This window comes from Eretmochelys imbricata, chromosome 1 (assembly GCF_965152235.1).
Source record: "Eretmochelys imbricata isolate rEreImb1 chromosome 1, rEreImb1.hap1, whole genome shotgun sequence".
NCBI lineage: Eukaryota > Metazoa > Chordata > Testudines > Cheloniidae > Eretmochelys > Eretmochelys imbricata.
The window spans coordinates 123642785-123660513 of NC_135572.1; the positions used below are offsets into that span (position 1 = coordinate 123642785).

At 38.5% G+C, this 17729-nt stretch overlaps 1 protein-coding gene across 1 annotated transcript in view; it reads right to left on the minus strand.

Annotated features, from left to right (window-relative positions):
- The window catches only part of OCA2 (OCA2 melanosomal transmembrane protein), a 286600-nt gene that overhangs the window by 130277 nt on the left and 138594 nt on the right, over positions 1–17729 (minus strand). The window contains exons 15-17 of the mRNA XM_077807125.1: positions 5094–5241; positions 3165–3222; positions 1420–1528 (exon numbers count right to left, since the gene is read on the minus strand). Of these exons, the coding sequence (XP_077663251.1) occupies positions 1420–1528; positions 3165–3222; positions 5094–5241 (315 nt within the window). The remainder of the gene's footprint in view (positions 1–1419; positions 1529–3164; positions 3223–5093; positions 5242–17729) is intronic.

Sequence of the window (17729 nt, forward strand, 5' to 3'; positions counted from 1 at the left end):
AAGGGCTTCTGAGCAAGTGTTCTTTGTGAAGGCCTCACAACTTTGGAATTCACTCTCCCACAGCTTCCATTGCCTTAGGCTATGTCTACACTCTGCACCTTACAATGGTGCAGCTAGGCTGCTACAGTTGCGCTGTTGTAAGGTACACAGTGTAGCCACTCTTTGTCACAGGAAGAGAACTCTCCAGGCAACCAAATAAAACCACCCCCAATCAGGGTCGGTAGCTTCATCACTGGGAGAGCATCTCCTGCCAACAAAGGGCTTTTCGTCATTAAAACTTTTTTCGTTCGGGGTGTTTTTTCACACTCCTGAACAACAAAAGTTTTAACAATGAAACATAGCCTTAGTCTGAAATAGGCCGAATCTGAAAACCTTCAAGTCATGCTGTAAACCTTATCTTACCACCCCGACAGATAAAAATGGGGAGTTTGGGGACAGAAAAATGTGAGGGGGGGAAATAAAGGAGAGGGAGGGGGATTTAATCTTCTGAGTTATCTGGTTTGCTGGTGGTGAGTAATTATAAGGGGAGCAGATAGCAAACTCTATATGTATGTTGCCCAACACTTTCCAGTACAAAGGATTCTTGTGACCTTTTCTATAAGAAGCTCTCACAGCTCCATTGTTCGCAGCAGGCCTTTGAAAATCGGACCAGGAAAATACCTTTTCTTTGAACCATCAAATTCCATTTAGCTTTTGCTCAATTATAAACTGTTAAATCCGATGAAGTGAGCTGTAGCTCACGAAAGCTTATGCTCAAATAAATTTGTTAGTCTCTAAGGTGTCACAAGTACTCCTTTTCTTTTTGCGGATATAGACTAACACGGCTGCTACTCTGAAACCTGTTAAATACACAGGTACCTCTCAGTGGTACTTCTTATTTTGAGGGACATTACCCATTTTAGTCCCCATATTCCATACAAATTTGATGCCTCATTGATGAAAATCATTGACATTGATAATGAAGAATCAGAGAACTGAAGATATACAAAGAGATATTTATACTGAAGGAATGGCTCCCAGAACATTTTAATTTTCCTGCAGGAATGATTTTCTCTCTCATGTTTGGTTTTTGTCATACATAGTACCTCAGCTCTTGGCAGGTTCAGAGGCATGCACACAGGCACCAAGGGAACCCAACCCACCTTTGACCCCTCTGATATGGATCTCCTCTCTGGTAAAAGGAAGGCGGGTCAGAAAATGGAAGTCACCAGCATACCTGTCACTACTGATTTAATTGGGACATGCCTGGGTTTTGAGAACTTAATCTGGGAAACTTCTGGTCTGATCAGTGTCATGGGACTGTGTGAGAGAGATATGTATAGTATAGAAGAAAAGGACCTTGTGAAGAGATCCAAACTCAGATGTCTCCTTTTCGTTACTAAGTCTATCAGTATGATAAAGCAGAGAAATCAGACTCACCAAGATCTAGATGAATGCCTGGAACAAATGAATTGAGAAAGAACATCAGGATAACAAATCCCAACACAGTCAGGCATTTGATGAGAAGTATTTTGTCTGTTATTCTGTGCTGTAGGTAGGAAAAACATCCAGCAACTATGTTACAGAAGAAACTATTTATTATACTATACACACTTTCAATCAAACATGCATTTGTAAGGCATAAATCTCTTACTGTAAAGGAAGGTGATACAGGAAGAGAAAAGTAAAAATCTTAAGTTAGGAAAAAGATTCTCTTGAGGAAAAAAAGAAAATTCTGGAGAAACAATGCTATTTTAGACAACAAAAATCTTCTGACATTAGCTACAACTTCTAAATTTGTTTCGTATGTAATTGATAATAAAGGAAGGCAATTTTTAAACATTTTAATCATCATATTGTGTGTTAGGTAAGTGATTACAATTTAGCAGAGGCAACTGTAGATTTAAGGCCCTTGACTCAAATGTGAATAGCAGGAATCTGCAGATCATGACTGCTCAAAATGTTCATATTTGTTCAGCTATCCGTTTTAACTTTATTGTAATGGGAACAGTAACACTGAAATGCAATTTCCATTATAATCAGGGCTCAATGCAGTCTGTGATTCCATGGCACAGAAATAAATTAACCCCTTGCTGTTGAATTCTGCTCCAAAATCTTAGAACCTAATCCACAGGTTCTACTCTTCCCTTTTATTCATCATTCTAGTCTCTACTTTCTACCAAATTCCTGCTCTCTCCTTTCCTGGCCTCTCTTTTTCCCCAGGATCCATATTCTTATCACCAGTCCCCATCTTCTCCCCCATTCCTCTCTAGTTTCCTTTTTTAGTCCCAGTCTTCTCTATTGTCTTCTGGTTCCTCTTTCTAGTCTCACTTGCTCCACCTAGATTCTGCCCCACCCCACCCCCCGATTCCTCTGTATAATCCCCACCTTCTCCCACTCTCTGTCCTGGTATTCCCCTCTCTAGTCACCATTTTCTTCACACACACACACACCCGGTTAAGACGATTTAAAAATCTGATCATACTTTATACAAGGTTCTTTTAATAAGAGGTTGATTAGACTGTAGCTCTTTGAAACAGGAGCTGTGTTTGTACTGCGCATAGTGCTGCTGGCCCTGGTCCCTGACTGGTGTTCTTAGGTGCTATCGCAGCACCAAAAAAAAATATGAATATAAATATGTTAATGACATAAATATTATATTATAGATGGTAATAAGGATATCAGTAGAAGATGTTCTCTATAGCTACAAGCCATGATATAAGCAACCTGTTGAACTGTTGGAATCTATAACAATGGATTAGCAATTTATTAAATCATCAATTAATCATGTATTAACACTTTATAACAGTATAAAGTGTGACCAAAAACCATCATTAAGTAAATTTAAGGTTGCAGGAACATATCGGGCAGTTGGCGGGGGGGAGAGGGGGGAGTGTGTGTGTATGTGTGTATATATATATATACACACACACACACACACATAAAGTACATTATAGTTAAAACAAAAAAAATAAGAAACTGGAAATTCAAACTTAAGGTTAAACTTAAAAGAAACCTTAACATCTGAATGTGCTACCTTAACGCTGTCCCATTCAGAAGCCAGCCCACCAGCTTTTCTTCCCTGCATGGAGAGTATTTGATAGGTGCACTGAATTGGTTCCTGCTTTTTCTGCTAGGATATACTTCAGTTCTTCTGAAACTTAGTATAACTGCCATTTATTTACCTTTTTTTGGAGCTCCTGAATATTTGTTTCCCAGTTTTTATCTTCTTGTGAAATTTGTCTGAAAGAAAAGGACCCATGCCCTTTAGTTATGAAATTAGAATTCTGCCACAATCTTAATATAGTATCGGAAGAGGTCCTCTTTATTACAACTAGCTCCTCTCACATTTAGACCATCCTCTTACTTATATAAGCAATGCACTCTAAGTATGAAACCATGGCCTTATTACAACCAATAGCAAAACTCCCATTAACTTCAATGGGGACAAGGATTTCATCTTAAAAGCCCAGTCCTGCAATGCAATCCATTAGCACATTAGACCTTATGCTTATGAAACGTCCCACTGATTTCAAAGGAACCCTGCACCATTTTAGGTTTGAATTAGCAAACTTCACTGCAGGACTGAGGCTAAAGACTGTAGTTAGTTCCTGCACCAGTTCTGGAAGTTGACATGCACCATTTTGAGATAAAACAATGGTCATGTGATAGCATCAACACACACACACACACACACACAGACACACACACACACACACTTACTTTGATAGAGATATATCATTTGCATTTTATAATGAAGTTTTTAAAATCTGGATTACTTCATTGAGTTATCAGTATAGTCAGCTCTTCTAGCATGCCCTGGAGTTCAGGAGGTGTGCTATTAACAGTAATGGATTACATATTGCTGCATTATGGTGAAGGAATCCTGACTTCCAGCATCAACGAGGTAGTTTATATGCACACCTCAGAAGTGCTCTCTTTGGTAAATCATAATTTCTTATAATATTTTATTTCCTTTTTTAAAAAAAATTGCCTGATTTTGATCATTTAACATGAACCTGCCAGACTATTCAATATGTACAATGGCAGCATAAACATCATATGATGTAAACAAAAACACTTTCGGTTACTGAAAGAATTTTTAAAATTCAATTTACATTTCCCTTTTCATGCCCTTTATTTAATTATCTACACTGCACTCAGCTTGGACAATGAAAATTAATAAAGTCAGTTTCACTTTTGTTTAGAGTCAATTTCACTATCAGGTTGTTTGTGCTGTACTACTTAGGTTTCAAATTCTAAAGAGCAACTTTTAAATGACTAGCAGTGATTTTCATTGGAATTAAAAAAATTGGATTAACATTTTGTTGGACTTAGGTTTTATTAAAGCTTTTCCCACCCTCAGCACAACATTTAAATTGTGGGTCATATTTAAATTGATAGTGCTTTCTTAAAATGTTAATAATAAATAATTTTATACATGAATGGGATGTCTTCCAAAGTCTCATCCTCATTGAAGAGCACTTTAATATTTTATTTTTAAAAATTATTTAGCAGCATGCCACACTGTATGTTCTGAAGGACACTGTTGAATGGAAAAAGGTCACAAACTTACTTTTTATGCTGTCAAATGAAAACTACCTGATGTTTCTAGACCCTGAAGTTCAGGGGCATGTTACCATATATTTTGCAGCCTCAAAAAGCCAATTCTGTCTCCTTACATTTATCAAACACCTTTTAGCTACTTACTTGGTCTTTAATCATCATTGGGAAGGGTGCTGGGTAGAAGGGGCAGCACCTCTTCTCCAATTCCCACATGACACTCAGAAGGTGGCATGGAATCCAGGTCTGGTCCCAATGGAGAACACACTAATCTTCACTCTCTGAGCTGTGCATAAGATTACTAAAGTAAAATCCTGGCCTCAGTGTCATTGACTTCAGTGGGGCTAGATTTCACTCCAAATCTTACACACAGCTAGCAAAGCACTGATACAACAAAATCTGCAGCCCCATGCTAAAAACAGCAAAGTTCCATAAATTGCCATCCCCAGTAAATTGTCCTCCATTCCGCCAGACTGTGGATTTCACAAGTCCCCCAAAAATCTGTGCCTTGACAAAACTAAATTAAAGTGATGAGTTTGTGCAGACTATACCTATGGAACGTTTTGAGTTTTTTCCTCAGCAAGATCTCCAGAGTCAGAACTTTCTGCATTAAGAGGCATTTCACAGCAGTTTCTTCTCTGCTGGCAGGATTGATGCGTTGTGCTGTCAGTCTCCAAACATGGATCTCGTGTTTCAGTTCTAAGAAGAAATAGGATTCTTTAGCTTAAAAAGTGATATAAAATGCATATTAAATCAGACCACTAAAACAAAACAAAAAATGGAAATATACACTGTGTGTTTTGCACTCCAAAGTTAAAAACCACTAAAATGGAAGCAGCACAGAGCTAGTGATCTTCAAAACTATTACTGAAAGTTTGCTTTGGTGTGGAGGAAAAAATAATGGTAAATAAAGAGGAAAAACATTAAAAAAAATTTAATTAAACAAACCCCAGATTCGGTTTCCAAAGAACAAATTGTTCCCTCCAATACTAACGAGTGGTTCCCATTGACTGACGAAGGAACCGGGCATACATATCCAAGGACAAACTCTGGGTCTAAAATCAAACAATTTGTCCATGTGTTTTTAACCTATACAAAATTAACTGTATCCTATGGTAGTGCTAACTGAGTGCTAGCCACTTTATAGAAATATATGAAGGTAAACACCCCAGGACAAGGAGAATGGACAAATATAAATCAAGGAAGGTGAATGGAGCGTAATGAAAAGCATGAAGTTGTACAAGAATTAGCAAAAACAATGCTAGCTCCATGATTTGTTGGGATTCTTTTCACTTATTTTATTTTCATATTAAAACATTGTTAATTATATAAAATAAATATTTTAATTATCCACTGTGGTGGAATTTTAGCATTGCATTTGAGAACATTGTGTAATGACATTAAACCACTTCCCAGGATGCCAGACTTCTGAGATGCTTGTTCCATAGGCACTGAGGCAGTTGGGAATCCTAGGGTTCAAAGTAAGCCACCTAACACATTTCTAAACAGAACATCCTTGTCCACACTCAGGCCAAAATAATATTTAATCTGGTGTTCGTCAAAATGTGGCCTTGTCATGTTTTCTAACACAGTTGTGTTCTTTTCCCCCCAGGAGACACAAGGCCTTGGAGCCTGACATCAAGGTGGAAAACTGTATGCTTCTGCTCAGCTAGAGTGGTAGAATGTTTGCATTAGGAAAGAACCTTGTATTTCCTAGAAGAATCCTAAGAAAGTATGAGCAGAATCCTTAGATACACAGCTAATATCTAATACCACTTAGAAGGAACTTTTTTCCCAAGTTGCCCATTTAAGCAAATTGCCAAGGGTTCATTGCTGCCCAATTCCAGATCACTCATATAGCCAGAGAACTTTAGTGTGGGAAGAGAGAGGCATGTGAAACTCTTTGTGCTGCTTATTTATAATTATTTATTGCTAAATTATGAATAAGCATTTATTTCATTTACTAAGAGTTATCCTTCAGAATGTCCTGAAAATAAATATTTCCTTATATACTGAAGGAGGGGGTAACATTAGTTCTATTGGTTGTTGTTGTGATTACTTTGCTCATATTATTTAGTAACAGTAGCATATCTATTTAAGCCCCCTACCTTTGTGACCAATTATTCACAGTTATGAGATTATAAATCATGCAGCTATAGACTTAACAAGGATTCACACTTGATGAAACATTATAATTTTACATAACTGATGCAAACAAAGAGCCACATACAGCAATTGACTTACATTTTGAATAGCTCCATAAATGTGTTTTGCAGATGCATAAATGATTATCTTTCCCCAGAGTTTACAATTTAAGGGCTTGCCTATATGAACTGTTAGTAAATGGCAACCTGGGTGTAAATCTCTCCCCTCAATAGCCTGCTGTGCACTATCTGTATGAACCCTGCTACCGTGCACTAAAAGCTCCCTATTGCACTTTGATCTGCTCCCATTTCAATGCAAATATCTAAAAAAAAAAAAAAAAAGTGGAGTCTCATTTCCTTGTAGACTTCTTCGTTTTCTTTCATCACTCTGATTTTGTCTCTAAAAATGTTGCTTTGTGATCCCTGCATGGTGAAGGGAAAACTTTAAGTGATCCTAGATGCGGTCTCAATCTAAATGAGATAATCTTTTACACTGAATTTAAGTACATGATGTGTGAGAGATGCCAAGAAGGTTCTATCATGTTGGGATTTCTCTTGAGACCTCAACCTCTTGATTCCCCAGAACTCACCACTCAGGCTTCTTGATTGGCAAACATGAAGACTAGACAGCACTGATCAGACTCACGGGTAGGGGCTAGGTACAGGACATATCACAAATCCAAAGAGTCCAAGTGTTAATTACTTTCTGTACAAGTTTGATCCAATATTGATGCATGCATCTTCCATCCTACATTATATCATGCACTTTGTGAGTGGTCAGGTTATTTTCAGGTGCAATCCCTGTACATAGCATGCTTTGTTCTCATGCCACACATACACAGCATATTTTCTTAATTTCCTCCGAGTCTGCTTATCCTCCTTCCACATATTCTTAGCCATTGCTGCTGACACTATTATTTCTTGCACCTGTTTTTACACAGCTTATCTCTTTCCTTGTCCTTCCCTATTGGGGCCCCAAAACAATTATTTTTACAACTTATCTTTTCCCTTCTCCTTGATTACTGGAGCCCACTCACACCAAGGCAGACCTATGTCTCCCTCTTCTTATTCATATATCCTCACACCCAATTATCATGGCTTTGTGCCTGGTCTTCCAGCACCTCTGCTCAGTGAGAGAGTATTTTATTGTCTTTTGCAGGGGCAGACACTTGTGGAGCATGATAATGCAGTTTACCATTTTGCTTTTTGATAGTCTCAGTTGCAACACCCTGTTCAATCACATCCATTCAGCCCCCCAGGGGCCAGTCTTCCTACTATGGTTATTGTTACTGGAAGATGGTTAAATCTTTTATCAAATTTCCTTCAGCCAAAGTAAAAAGTTGTTCCCTAGTAGCTTTTTCATTGTGGGAAATTCTGTCTTTGCTTTTTATAAGACACCTATCATCATCATATTGATGTACCAAACAGAATTGAAGAGCAGAAGTCTTAAGTCAAAAACATGTTTTCCTTTCTCGTCTTTCCTCGGCAAGATAATGTGACTTATACTATATGTTACTATTCTGTATGTGAAGTGCTGTGTGCAAAATACCCATTGTAATGTGCAACAAAGTTTCAAAATAAGAGAAATAAAAGTCACTTGTGCAGAAAAATGAAAATGTTGTAGAATTTATTCCTTTAATGTAATTAACTCTCTAGAAAAAAGAAAAGGAGTACTTGTGGCATCTTAGAGACTAACCAATTTGAGCATAAGCTTTCATGAGCTACAGCTCACTTCATCGGATGTAGCTCACGAAAGCTTATGCTCAAATAAATTGGTTAGTCTCTAAGGTGCCACAAGTACTCCTTTTCTTTTTGCGAATACAGACTAACACGGCTGTTACTCTGAAACCTGCCCTTAACTCTCTAGATGACCTCCATTCCAAATTGTGGAAGAAAACAGTCTTCACGCTGAGTTTGTCAGCAACAAGTCAGAGGCAATTTATTCATGCAATTGCAGGGAAGACAGCAATTGGACAGCGTGTCTGTCCTTAGGCAAATCTTCAAAGTACAAACAATATAAAGTAATAGTTATACCCTTTTGTTACATATAGCTGTATCCTGTTTATACATTTTTCTTCCCATTATCTTAGTCAACATTGCATTCCATTCTTATCTTAAAGCAAGGTCCCTTGTAGTCTTCCCATCCGCCTCGCACAAACCCCACTTCTACAAATCTCGCATTATTAGGGTTAAGGTTGGCCTGTTTCTTGCTCTGTCTCCTAACCAAACTAAAATAACTACACACAAATCCTCTTTTCCCATTCACACTTCCATGATCCCCCCCTTTGTGCTTCCAGCACAACTATCCTTCTTAAACCTCCATTTTCATCAAACCTTGTATTTCTGACTCCAAATCAAATGGATTAGCCCCATAAGCTTTGGTTGGATGTAATGATAATGCATGGTTAGAATGGACATGAAAGGTATTTTTGTTATTACTTTTTTTTACAGCAACAATATATTTCTAATCTACACAAAAGCAATAAAAACATTAACATCCCCATTGTAATAATATGATGAGGTTGTTTTGCAACCTTAGTTACATAACACAATATATCATAATTAGTACATAAAGTAGACACTCTATAGACTGTATGGAAAGCATATTTTTTTAATTTGATATATATTTTGAAACAAATGGATTTGACCTTGCAATTCAGAGATTTTCTGAACCTCTGGTAGGAGGGAGAGTAGGTTTTGGAATTGGTTGGGTATTAAGGTGGTCCAATTAAAAGGTACTTGAAACTAAGGTCTAATTGTAGGACTCTATCCGCTTAGGGTTAGTTTCAACAACAAACGTCTGTGGAATTTAGTTAATTTGGGGATTTAAATTAGTGTGGTCATTTAGAACAAGGGACAGTTGAGTAGCGTGGGTTTATCTTTTTCTTCTCACCACCTACAGAATCCACTAGCTCATTATTACTTGCCTCAAGTAGGAAAGGTTGAACATTTTCCACCAAATAGGGTTTTTGATTCATTTAAACTATTTTAAACTAAGCACTTACACTGCTTTTAAGTTGAAAAAACAAATACCCCAAAACTAAAAAAATTCAATTAAAAAATGCCAGCATCATGCCTCATGGGAGTTACTACATTGTGCACTGTGGGCAGGGACTCCCAGGATGCATTGCAGTGGTTCAGTAGGAGAGGAGACTGTGGTGCATCCGATGAGATGTAGCACAGTCAGACAGCCCAGCCCATAGAGGAGAATGAGAGGCATGCAACTCCCATGAGGCACTGCAGTAGTATTTCGGAGGTGGTTAATGAGGAAGATTGGCCAAATGTTTTCAATTTTTAGAAAATTTCCACTGAAAAATATAGTTTCCATCCAGTTCTAGTCTCAAGTAGATGATTCATCAAACATATGGGGTCCATAGGGCCAATCTGTGCTAGCTCCTTCATTTACTTTAAATCCTCCCTTCATTCCACACATTGAACACTGAAAAACAAGAAATATTTACAAGTGAAATCCTGGTCCCACTGAGGTTTGTCATTGACGTCAGTGGGGCCAGGATTTCACTCCACATTTTAAAAAAGTTGTATTTAGTTTTAAAAAAATGCAAATGTGTGTTCTCTTCCTGAGATCCTGTTACTCACATTCAGAACGATTCCCTCTTTCAGCATACCATTCACTCCTCCACTAACAATGGTAACATCAAAGAACATCGTCTTGCAAACTCAATGTAATTAATTCTCAAAATCCTAAGTGACCGGCTCTGTTAATTGAATACACTCAGGAAAGCATGACCATCCATGATGAGATGACAACTGTCAATTTATGATAATTTTTAACCTGCAAGTGCACTACACTTCTGGAAGCCTAGGTGGATCAGGTAATATCTTTCACTGGACCAACTTCTCTTGGTGAAAGACAGTCAAGACAGTCAGCAGTGATGGGCTGTGGCTAATAAAGTGCAAACCATATTCCTAGGAGTACAATTTTCTCCTCGTAGTATTGCAGTCTAACTTTTTTCACTAAATATATTTTTTCCTAGCTAAGATTTTAGAGCAAAGGTAATTTTATCAATATATTCATTGAACAAGAAAAAAACAGCACCATTGATTTTTATAGCTTCACATAACACTTACAACTTTTATAGGGCTTAGTTCTTAGATGTGCTTTACAATTATTAACTAATTTGTCCTTGTGAAGTAGATAAATAAGCATTATCCCCATTTTACATATGAGGAAACTGAGGCAAAGAAGTGCTGCTCAAGGTCTCAGAGGGAATCAGTGTCAGCTGGGATTAAAACTCAGTAGTTCCTGGTTCCCACCAAGGTATTCTAAATACCAGACCAAGCTTCCCAACAATACCAAATAAGTTTAAGGTCTTGATCTTGCAATCATTTATGATTATGCTTATCTTTATTCACATGACTAGCCCCATTGAACTCCTGCAACCCTGAGCATCCGTATATTCACATCCTACACATTATTGTAATAATCTTTGTACAAAACATGCCTTGTGAGGTATCATTTGAAACTAATCATTTACTGATCATTAACATCCTTGCATGATGTAAGTCTATGGTGGGTATTAAGAGTTATGGATATATGCTAGAATTCTGACTGAAGTGTGTTTAAACCAGGCATGTCAAGGGAAGCTCATAAACGCTGATCCATGCCTCCATGTGGGAACTGAATATAGGTGAGAAACCTGCTTAGGCAAAGATCTTTCACTTAGGAAGACAAGAGAAAACAGCAGCTTGTGCTTCTGTGGAAGGTTCTGACTGAAAGTCATTCATGGCTGGGAAGAAGATTGGTGAAAGAAACTATCATGAACAAAGCCTGTATCTTGCTAGATTATGTTTTCAATTTAAGCAGAACATAGCATCCAGCAGTACAGATGGTCAGGATTTTTTTTTCCTACAATGAACAATATCATTAGAATGTGAGAGTTTTCCCCAGCAAGATCCACAATTGCTAGCTGGGTGAGGGGTTTCAGTAAAACACTGCCAGCCTGCTATGGCATTTTACATGAAAGAATAAAGTTTAAGACGCCTATAACAGACAACAAAGTTTGCTATAAGTATAGCAGTAAAAATGGAGGAAATTAAACCCAGTTCTGTATTTTACATAACATTCAAACATAGGTGAGAGATATACAGTGAACTAAAATGGACTAATTATACTTAAACCACAAGGCAAGATGTTAATGTCTCTGAAACAGGAATTCAGTATAATGACAACTTCAGTGACCCATTAAAAAATCTCAGTCAAGATTGGTTATTAATTAGAATACAGTTATCCTAACTATACATTTTGTTAGAGAAAGAGCAGTCTTGTGGTTAAGACACTGAACATCAAATCAGAAGATGTTGGTTCAGTTCCCATTTCTGCCACAAACTTTCTATATGACCTCAGGCAAGTTATTTCGATGGCTAACTCCCACTGAAGTCAATAGGAGAAGAATGCCTAAATCCCTCTGAAAAGCTGGACCATAATCTTCATTTTTCCATTGTTTACAGGTGGGAATAATAATTGCTTCTTTATCGCTTGCTTATTTAGATTATATGCTGTTTTGGAAAGTGACGTAGGATATGTATGTACAGCACCTAATCCAGTAGGGCTTCCACTTCTGTTAGAGACTCTAGACACTACCCTATAGAAGCTTTATTATTACTAATACATTTTGACTACTTCTTTTGCTAATTATCACTTTCCTAACATTATTACTATTACTTTATCAACTTCAGAATCAGAGAAGGTTCCAAAACAAATTGCCACCATTCACTCAACTAAACTCCCAATGATCTATTTTGGTTTCAGAGAAAATTAGATCTGCTTTGAAATCTATCAAAATAATTCCAGTATACTCACAATCAAGAGACTTTTAACTCAGACTATCTTCAAAATCAAGTTAATTATTTTTTTAATTACAGTACAAATGGGTATTTTGGCAACTGTTGTGAGAAAAAGAAATTGCTGTGCAATTCATTATTCTCTTTTCATCACTGGATATATAATTTCCTGCAGTAACATTTTTTTAACTTAATAAATAACTACTAAGGTCTGTGATGGGGTGTCCACCACACAGGACTGGAAGGGGTGAAGGTGGCCAGGTAGGCCTATTAACTCCATAGACTGCAGCTGGAGGGAGAGCCAGGGACCAGGGAATGGATTGCAAGCTGGTTCAGCTGGGTAGGAACAGGTGGGGCCTATAAAGCCAGGAAGCTGTCAACAGACAGGGGCTGCCATTGGGAAAGGGCAGTCACTCTCTGGGAAGAGGACGTAGGGGTTTGGAGCTGGTACACCCAGAGCAAGGAGGGAAACAAGAAGTTATAGGAAGCATTCCAAGGAAGGAGCAGTGATGGCTGGGAGAGGAAAGCCAAAAACTTGTGTAGGGTCCCTGGACTGGAACGCAGAAAAGTTGGCAGGCCCGGGTTCCCCTACCAGCCACCGAGGGCATGGCATAGACGAGTGGGGTAGTGAACAGGAAGGCTGCCTGCCCAACAGAAAATTGAAGGACTGTATCCTGGAAGAGGAGGAGGTATGCTGAGTGACGTAGCTGGAAGGCAGAGTCATGAAGGGGACGCTGGGGTTCTAGAGAGCAAGAGAGGGGCTATAGACCACAGTGAGAGATGAGGGGACAGCATACAACCACAGGAAGGGGCATCACCTTGAGAGCTAATCCCCACAGTGACCAGGAGGAGGCACCAGACAAGGTAAGTGGTATGACCCATCAAAAGGTCATATTAATACAAGCAAAGAATGCAACAAACTATCTAAACCTGACAGAGCCAAAGTTTTATTAAGAAATGAAGAATCATGAAGAAAGTGCAGCTTCAAAATGACTTCAGCTATAACCCAACGGATAAGTATTTCATCCAATGCTTTTAATCTAGCAACATAAAAACCTAATAATGAAGGCACTGTAGATAGAGAATATGTTATAGCAATCAATTTAAGATATAATGGTAAATCATAAAATTCAGCTATATTTTGTTAAATAAAGTAGGCAAGGATAAATCAAAATCAGAAGAGATATTTGTTAAATAGAAGAATTGCCGGAGTGAAAACTCATTATAGCAATGGTATACGCTGTAGTTTTAAAATCTAGATAACTATTCAATCTGAACTGCTGTCTAAAACTGAGAGACTACGTGAGTGAGGTAATATCTTTTATTGGACCAACTTCAAAGTCAGAAGTTCTCAGAATGACTGCAAACCTCAGAGCAATCAGAATAAAATGCAAACTCTGATTCTCTGACATAGCCTTCTGTGATGTTCTGCTGGGGTTCCCAGAATTGTGAGTTACTGTGTCACCCCTCTCAGCTTCAGCAAGTGAGAATTTTGCTCCTGTTAAACTGAAACATGACTCCTTGACACACCAGCTTGTCTGCCTTGCCAGCAAACTCTTCGGAACTCTGCCAGTCCAAACCTTGCCTTGAAGGTAACAAACAGTGAACACCAACTCCCAAGATGTCTCCCTGCAGTGTCCAGTCCTCTAACTGAACATTTACAGAAGTTAAGTTTGTTGCTCCTTTAAATAGGTAATTCACTGCAGCCCATTAATTTAACTGGGGTTTGACAAATTCTTATTTCAATCACAGCACTGGATTGGTTTATAATAAAAGTAAAACAAGTTTAACAAAAAGGCATAGGATTAAGTGATACTAAGTATAAGGAATAAAGATAGAAAAGGTTACAAGCAAACAGAAGTAAAAACATGCTAATAAAACTTAACTTCAGCAAGTTACAATCTTTGCTGAAGCAGGTTTCTCATCTAAACTCAGTTCCCAGAGACTTCAACTCCCTTTGTCGAAGGATCCAACATTCCGTGATTTCAAGAGCTCTGGCCCCTTAATCCCCGCAAGTGATGGATACCAAAATGGCTCTCTGCTTCTGTTTGTATCTCCCAAAGTTCAGTGACCCTGTTACAAGGGGCAGGCAGGCTTCCTGTTGTTCCTCCCTTCTTGTTGACTTCCCATCGCCCTGCTGATTCATATGTAAATGAGGCTTACACTGTTTTGATTTTATAATCCTTAATTTACATTGTAGATCCATAGTTAGAGCTACCATCCCTACTGTCTGGGAGAAAAGGTCTTTCTCCCTGTGTTTGGTCACAGACTTTAAAGCATAATATCAGTCAGTATCTATAATTCTTCATGTAGTGTTAATACATATATTTCACAATGATATTATTAATCCACAATATGTCACAGGCCTTCATAAAAGACCTTACTCAATACACTTTTATAATGCAGTAATAGTGTATACAAGCAGTTGATTCAATTGCTTATCATTTGAGGTTCAGACCCGCATTTTTATAGACAATAACCCTTTGACATGCCTCTTAGCTTTGTTTACCTAATATGTAAATATATATTCATTGTTTCTGCCTTACAACCAGGCTGGGGAGACAAGCAAATGCACCTTGCTTTGTTTAAGGCAGACTGGGCTTAAGCATTGCTTATCAAACACCTTTTAAGAACATAATTCTAACGTATATCCATAACTTTGTACACACCCCATACCCACATCATGCAAAAATATTAATGATCAATGAGCTATTTGTTTCCCAATGATACATTACATGCCACCTTTTGGGTATATATTATGAAAACAGTGTGTTAAGTGTCGTAAGTATGTCGGGTTTGACAAGAATTATTGACACAAAGTAATGAACCACCAATGGGCTTCTGTGTCAATCTTCCCACAATATAACCACAGAAAGTTAAATCAAGTCCAGGCCCTGCTGACTGACATAAATATCTCTTTGTTCATTTTGGGATGCACTCAGTAATCAGGGTTATTAATGCCATGGGAACAAGAGATAGGTATATAAAAGCAATCACTTCTTGATTTTTCATCTCTCAACTAGGATTTTGTTTTTGTAGGTTCCCCCTCTGGGAAAGGAATATGATAAAAGTGTAAACTCTTGCTCTATAGCTACCTAAAGATATTGCGGTATACTTCTGCATCTGCATAAAGTAGCTTAGGTGATTCCTGATCAGTGCACCATTAGTTCTCCTAACTAGAAACCTTTCAATTTAAATAAAATTTTCATAAATAAGAGGCAAATTACATATTTCCCTTATTACATAATATTAGGATACAATTTTGTTATCAGAAAACTGGAGAATACTTGATCTTCTTTTTTCTCTCCCCAAGGGATTCTCACAACTTTAAAGTAGCAGTAAGAAAGCATTCAAGAATTTCAAACAGAGAACAAACAATCTCAGGTCTATTTAATGTAAATTACTATATTTTTATCCACAATTATAATAAAATTAAATGTTAAAGACTTGAAGAAAAACAGACCTTTTCTGCCATTTTTCAAAACATGAAAATATGCCCATGATGGAACTTGGAACTTGATATAAAAAGGAATATATAAGACTTAAGGAACCAAAATATTATCTGTTTCCTAAAAAAGTTAAAGGACCACAACTGGTTAAAAGACACACTGCAGTATATGCCAGAAAGATATGAACTTCTCATATCTCAGGACATTCTCAACACTACTGCAAGTGTTGACAACAACCTTAGTAATTCAGTTGGAAAATTAAAATGGTTTAGCAATGCTAATACATGTTTGGAGCAGAATGTTTAATATGCCTAGTAATATTCCTTTCATTAAACATTATTCTTTGCATAATCTTTCATGCTAAATGATTACACTGGACATCTTGGATTTCATAGCACACTACTTGTCTTTTGGATCCCTCACCCATACCACCATCCAGCTGAGGACATTCAACAAGTTACGGATAAATTCACAAAGGTATTTAAGTGCCTCAACATGCAGAGAGCTGCCTAGCGGGATTTTCAAAAGCACCTAAGCAGGTTAGTTGTCTATTGTAGGGCTCCTACTTGACTTAGGCACTTTTGAAAAATCTCACTAGTCATCTATCTGCATCTTTCAGTGCCTAAATGCCTTTGTAACTCTGGACTTAAGTACTCGTTCCCATGTGATACAAGGGGAGCCCTTCTGCTCTCTGGAACCTAGTTAAGGAAGAAGTCTCAGTGGCTGCAAGACAGGGGGAGTTCATGGTAGCTTGGCTCCATTACAGCCACACTTCAAGGCAGATGGAAATGAGATAGAGCAGTGGTTCTCAACCCAGATGTCCGGGGGCCCCCTAGAGGGCCTTGAGCAGGTTTCAGGGGGGCCTCCAAGCAGGGCCAGCATTAGACTCGCTTGGGCCAGGGTAGAAAGCTGAAGTCCCACTGCATGGGGCTGAAGCCCAGGTCCCTGAGCCCCACCACCCGGGACTTATGCTGGAGCCTGAGCAATGTAGCTTCATGGGGGCTCCTGTGGCATGGGCCTCCCAAGCAATTGCCCTGCTTGCTACCCCCTAACACCGGCCCTAACTTTTATATGCAGAAAACCAGTTATTGTGGCACAAGTGGGGTGTGGAGTTTTTATAGCATGTTGAGGGGGGCCTGAGAAAGAAAAGGGTTGAGAACCTTTGAGATAGGGATTTCAGAGCTGGTGGGGAGTCACAGGAACAAATAGGCCCCAGGATCAAAACACCCTGCCTTTTAAAAGGAGGGAGGTAACCCACTCTCTATTATGGGGAAAACTCCACGAATTTAACATTGCATAACTGTCTCCCCTGCCACACCCTGGTAATGAACAAATGTGGTCAGATTAACATGAGCAAGGATGAGAAACTGAATCCTCCGACGTAATCAGTAACAGCATCCATCCTGCTCAGGGTGTTTGGCCAATGAATCCTTACAGGTGGTATGCCCACAGAGCATGCCTCCACCTTGGCCATGGAGAAAGGATACAGAAGCTTGGTCCTGCGGCATTCAGGAAGATATGAAATCCCCCTACATGGCCTTTCCATTCACAGCAAAGTCACTGTGTTCCAGACCTTACCTGCCTATGGAAACTAGTCAAGGACTTCCACATACACCCTGCCTAAATTGGCCTTCAGCATTGGTTCTCCCCTTGTAATGTAACTCCCTTCTCTTCATGTGCCAATATATATTTATGCCTATTTCTGTCATTTTCACTCCATGCATCTGAAGAAATGGGTTTTTTACCCATGCATGCTTATGCCCTACTAAATCTGTTAGTCTTTAAGGTGCCA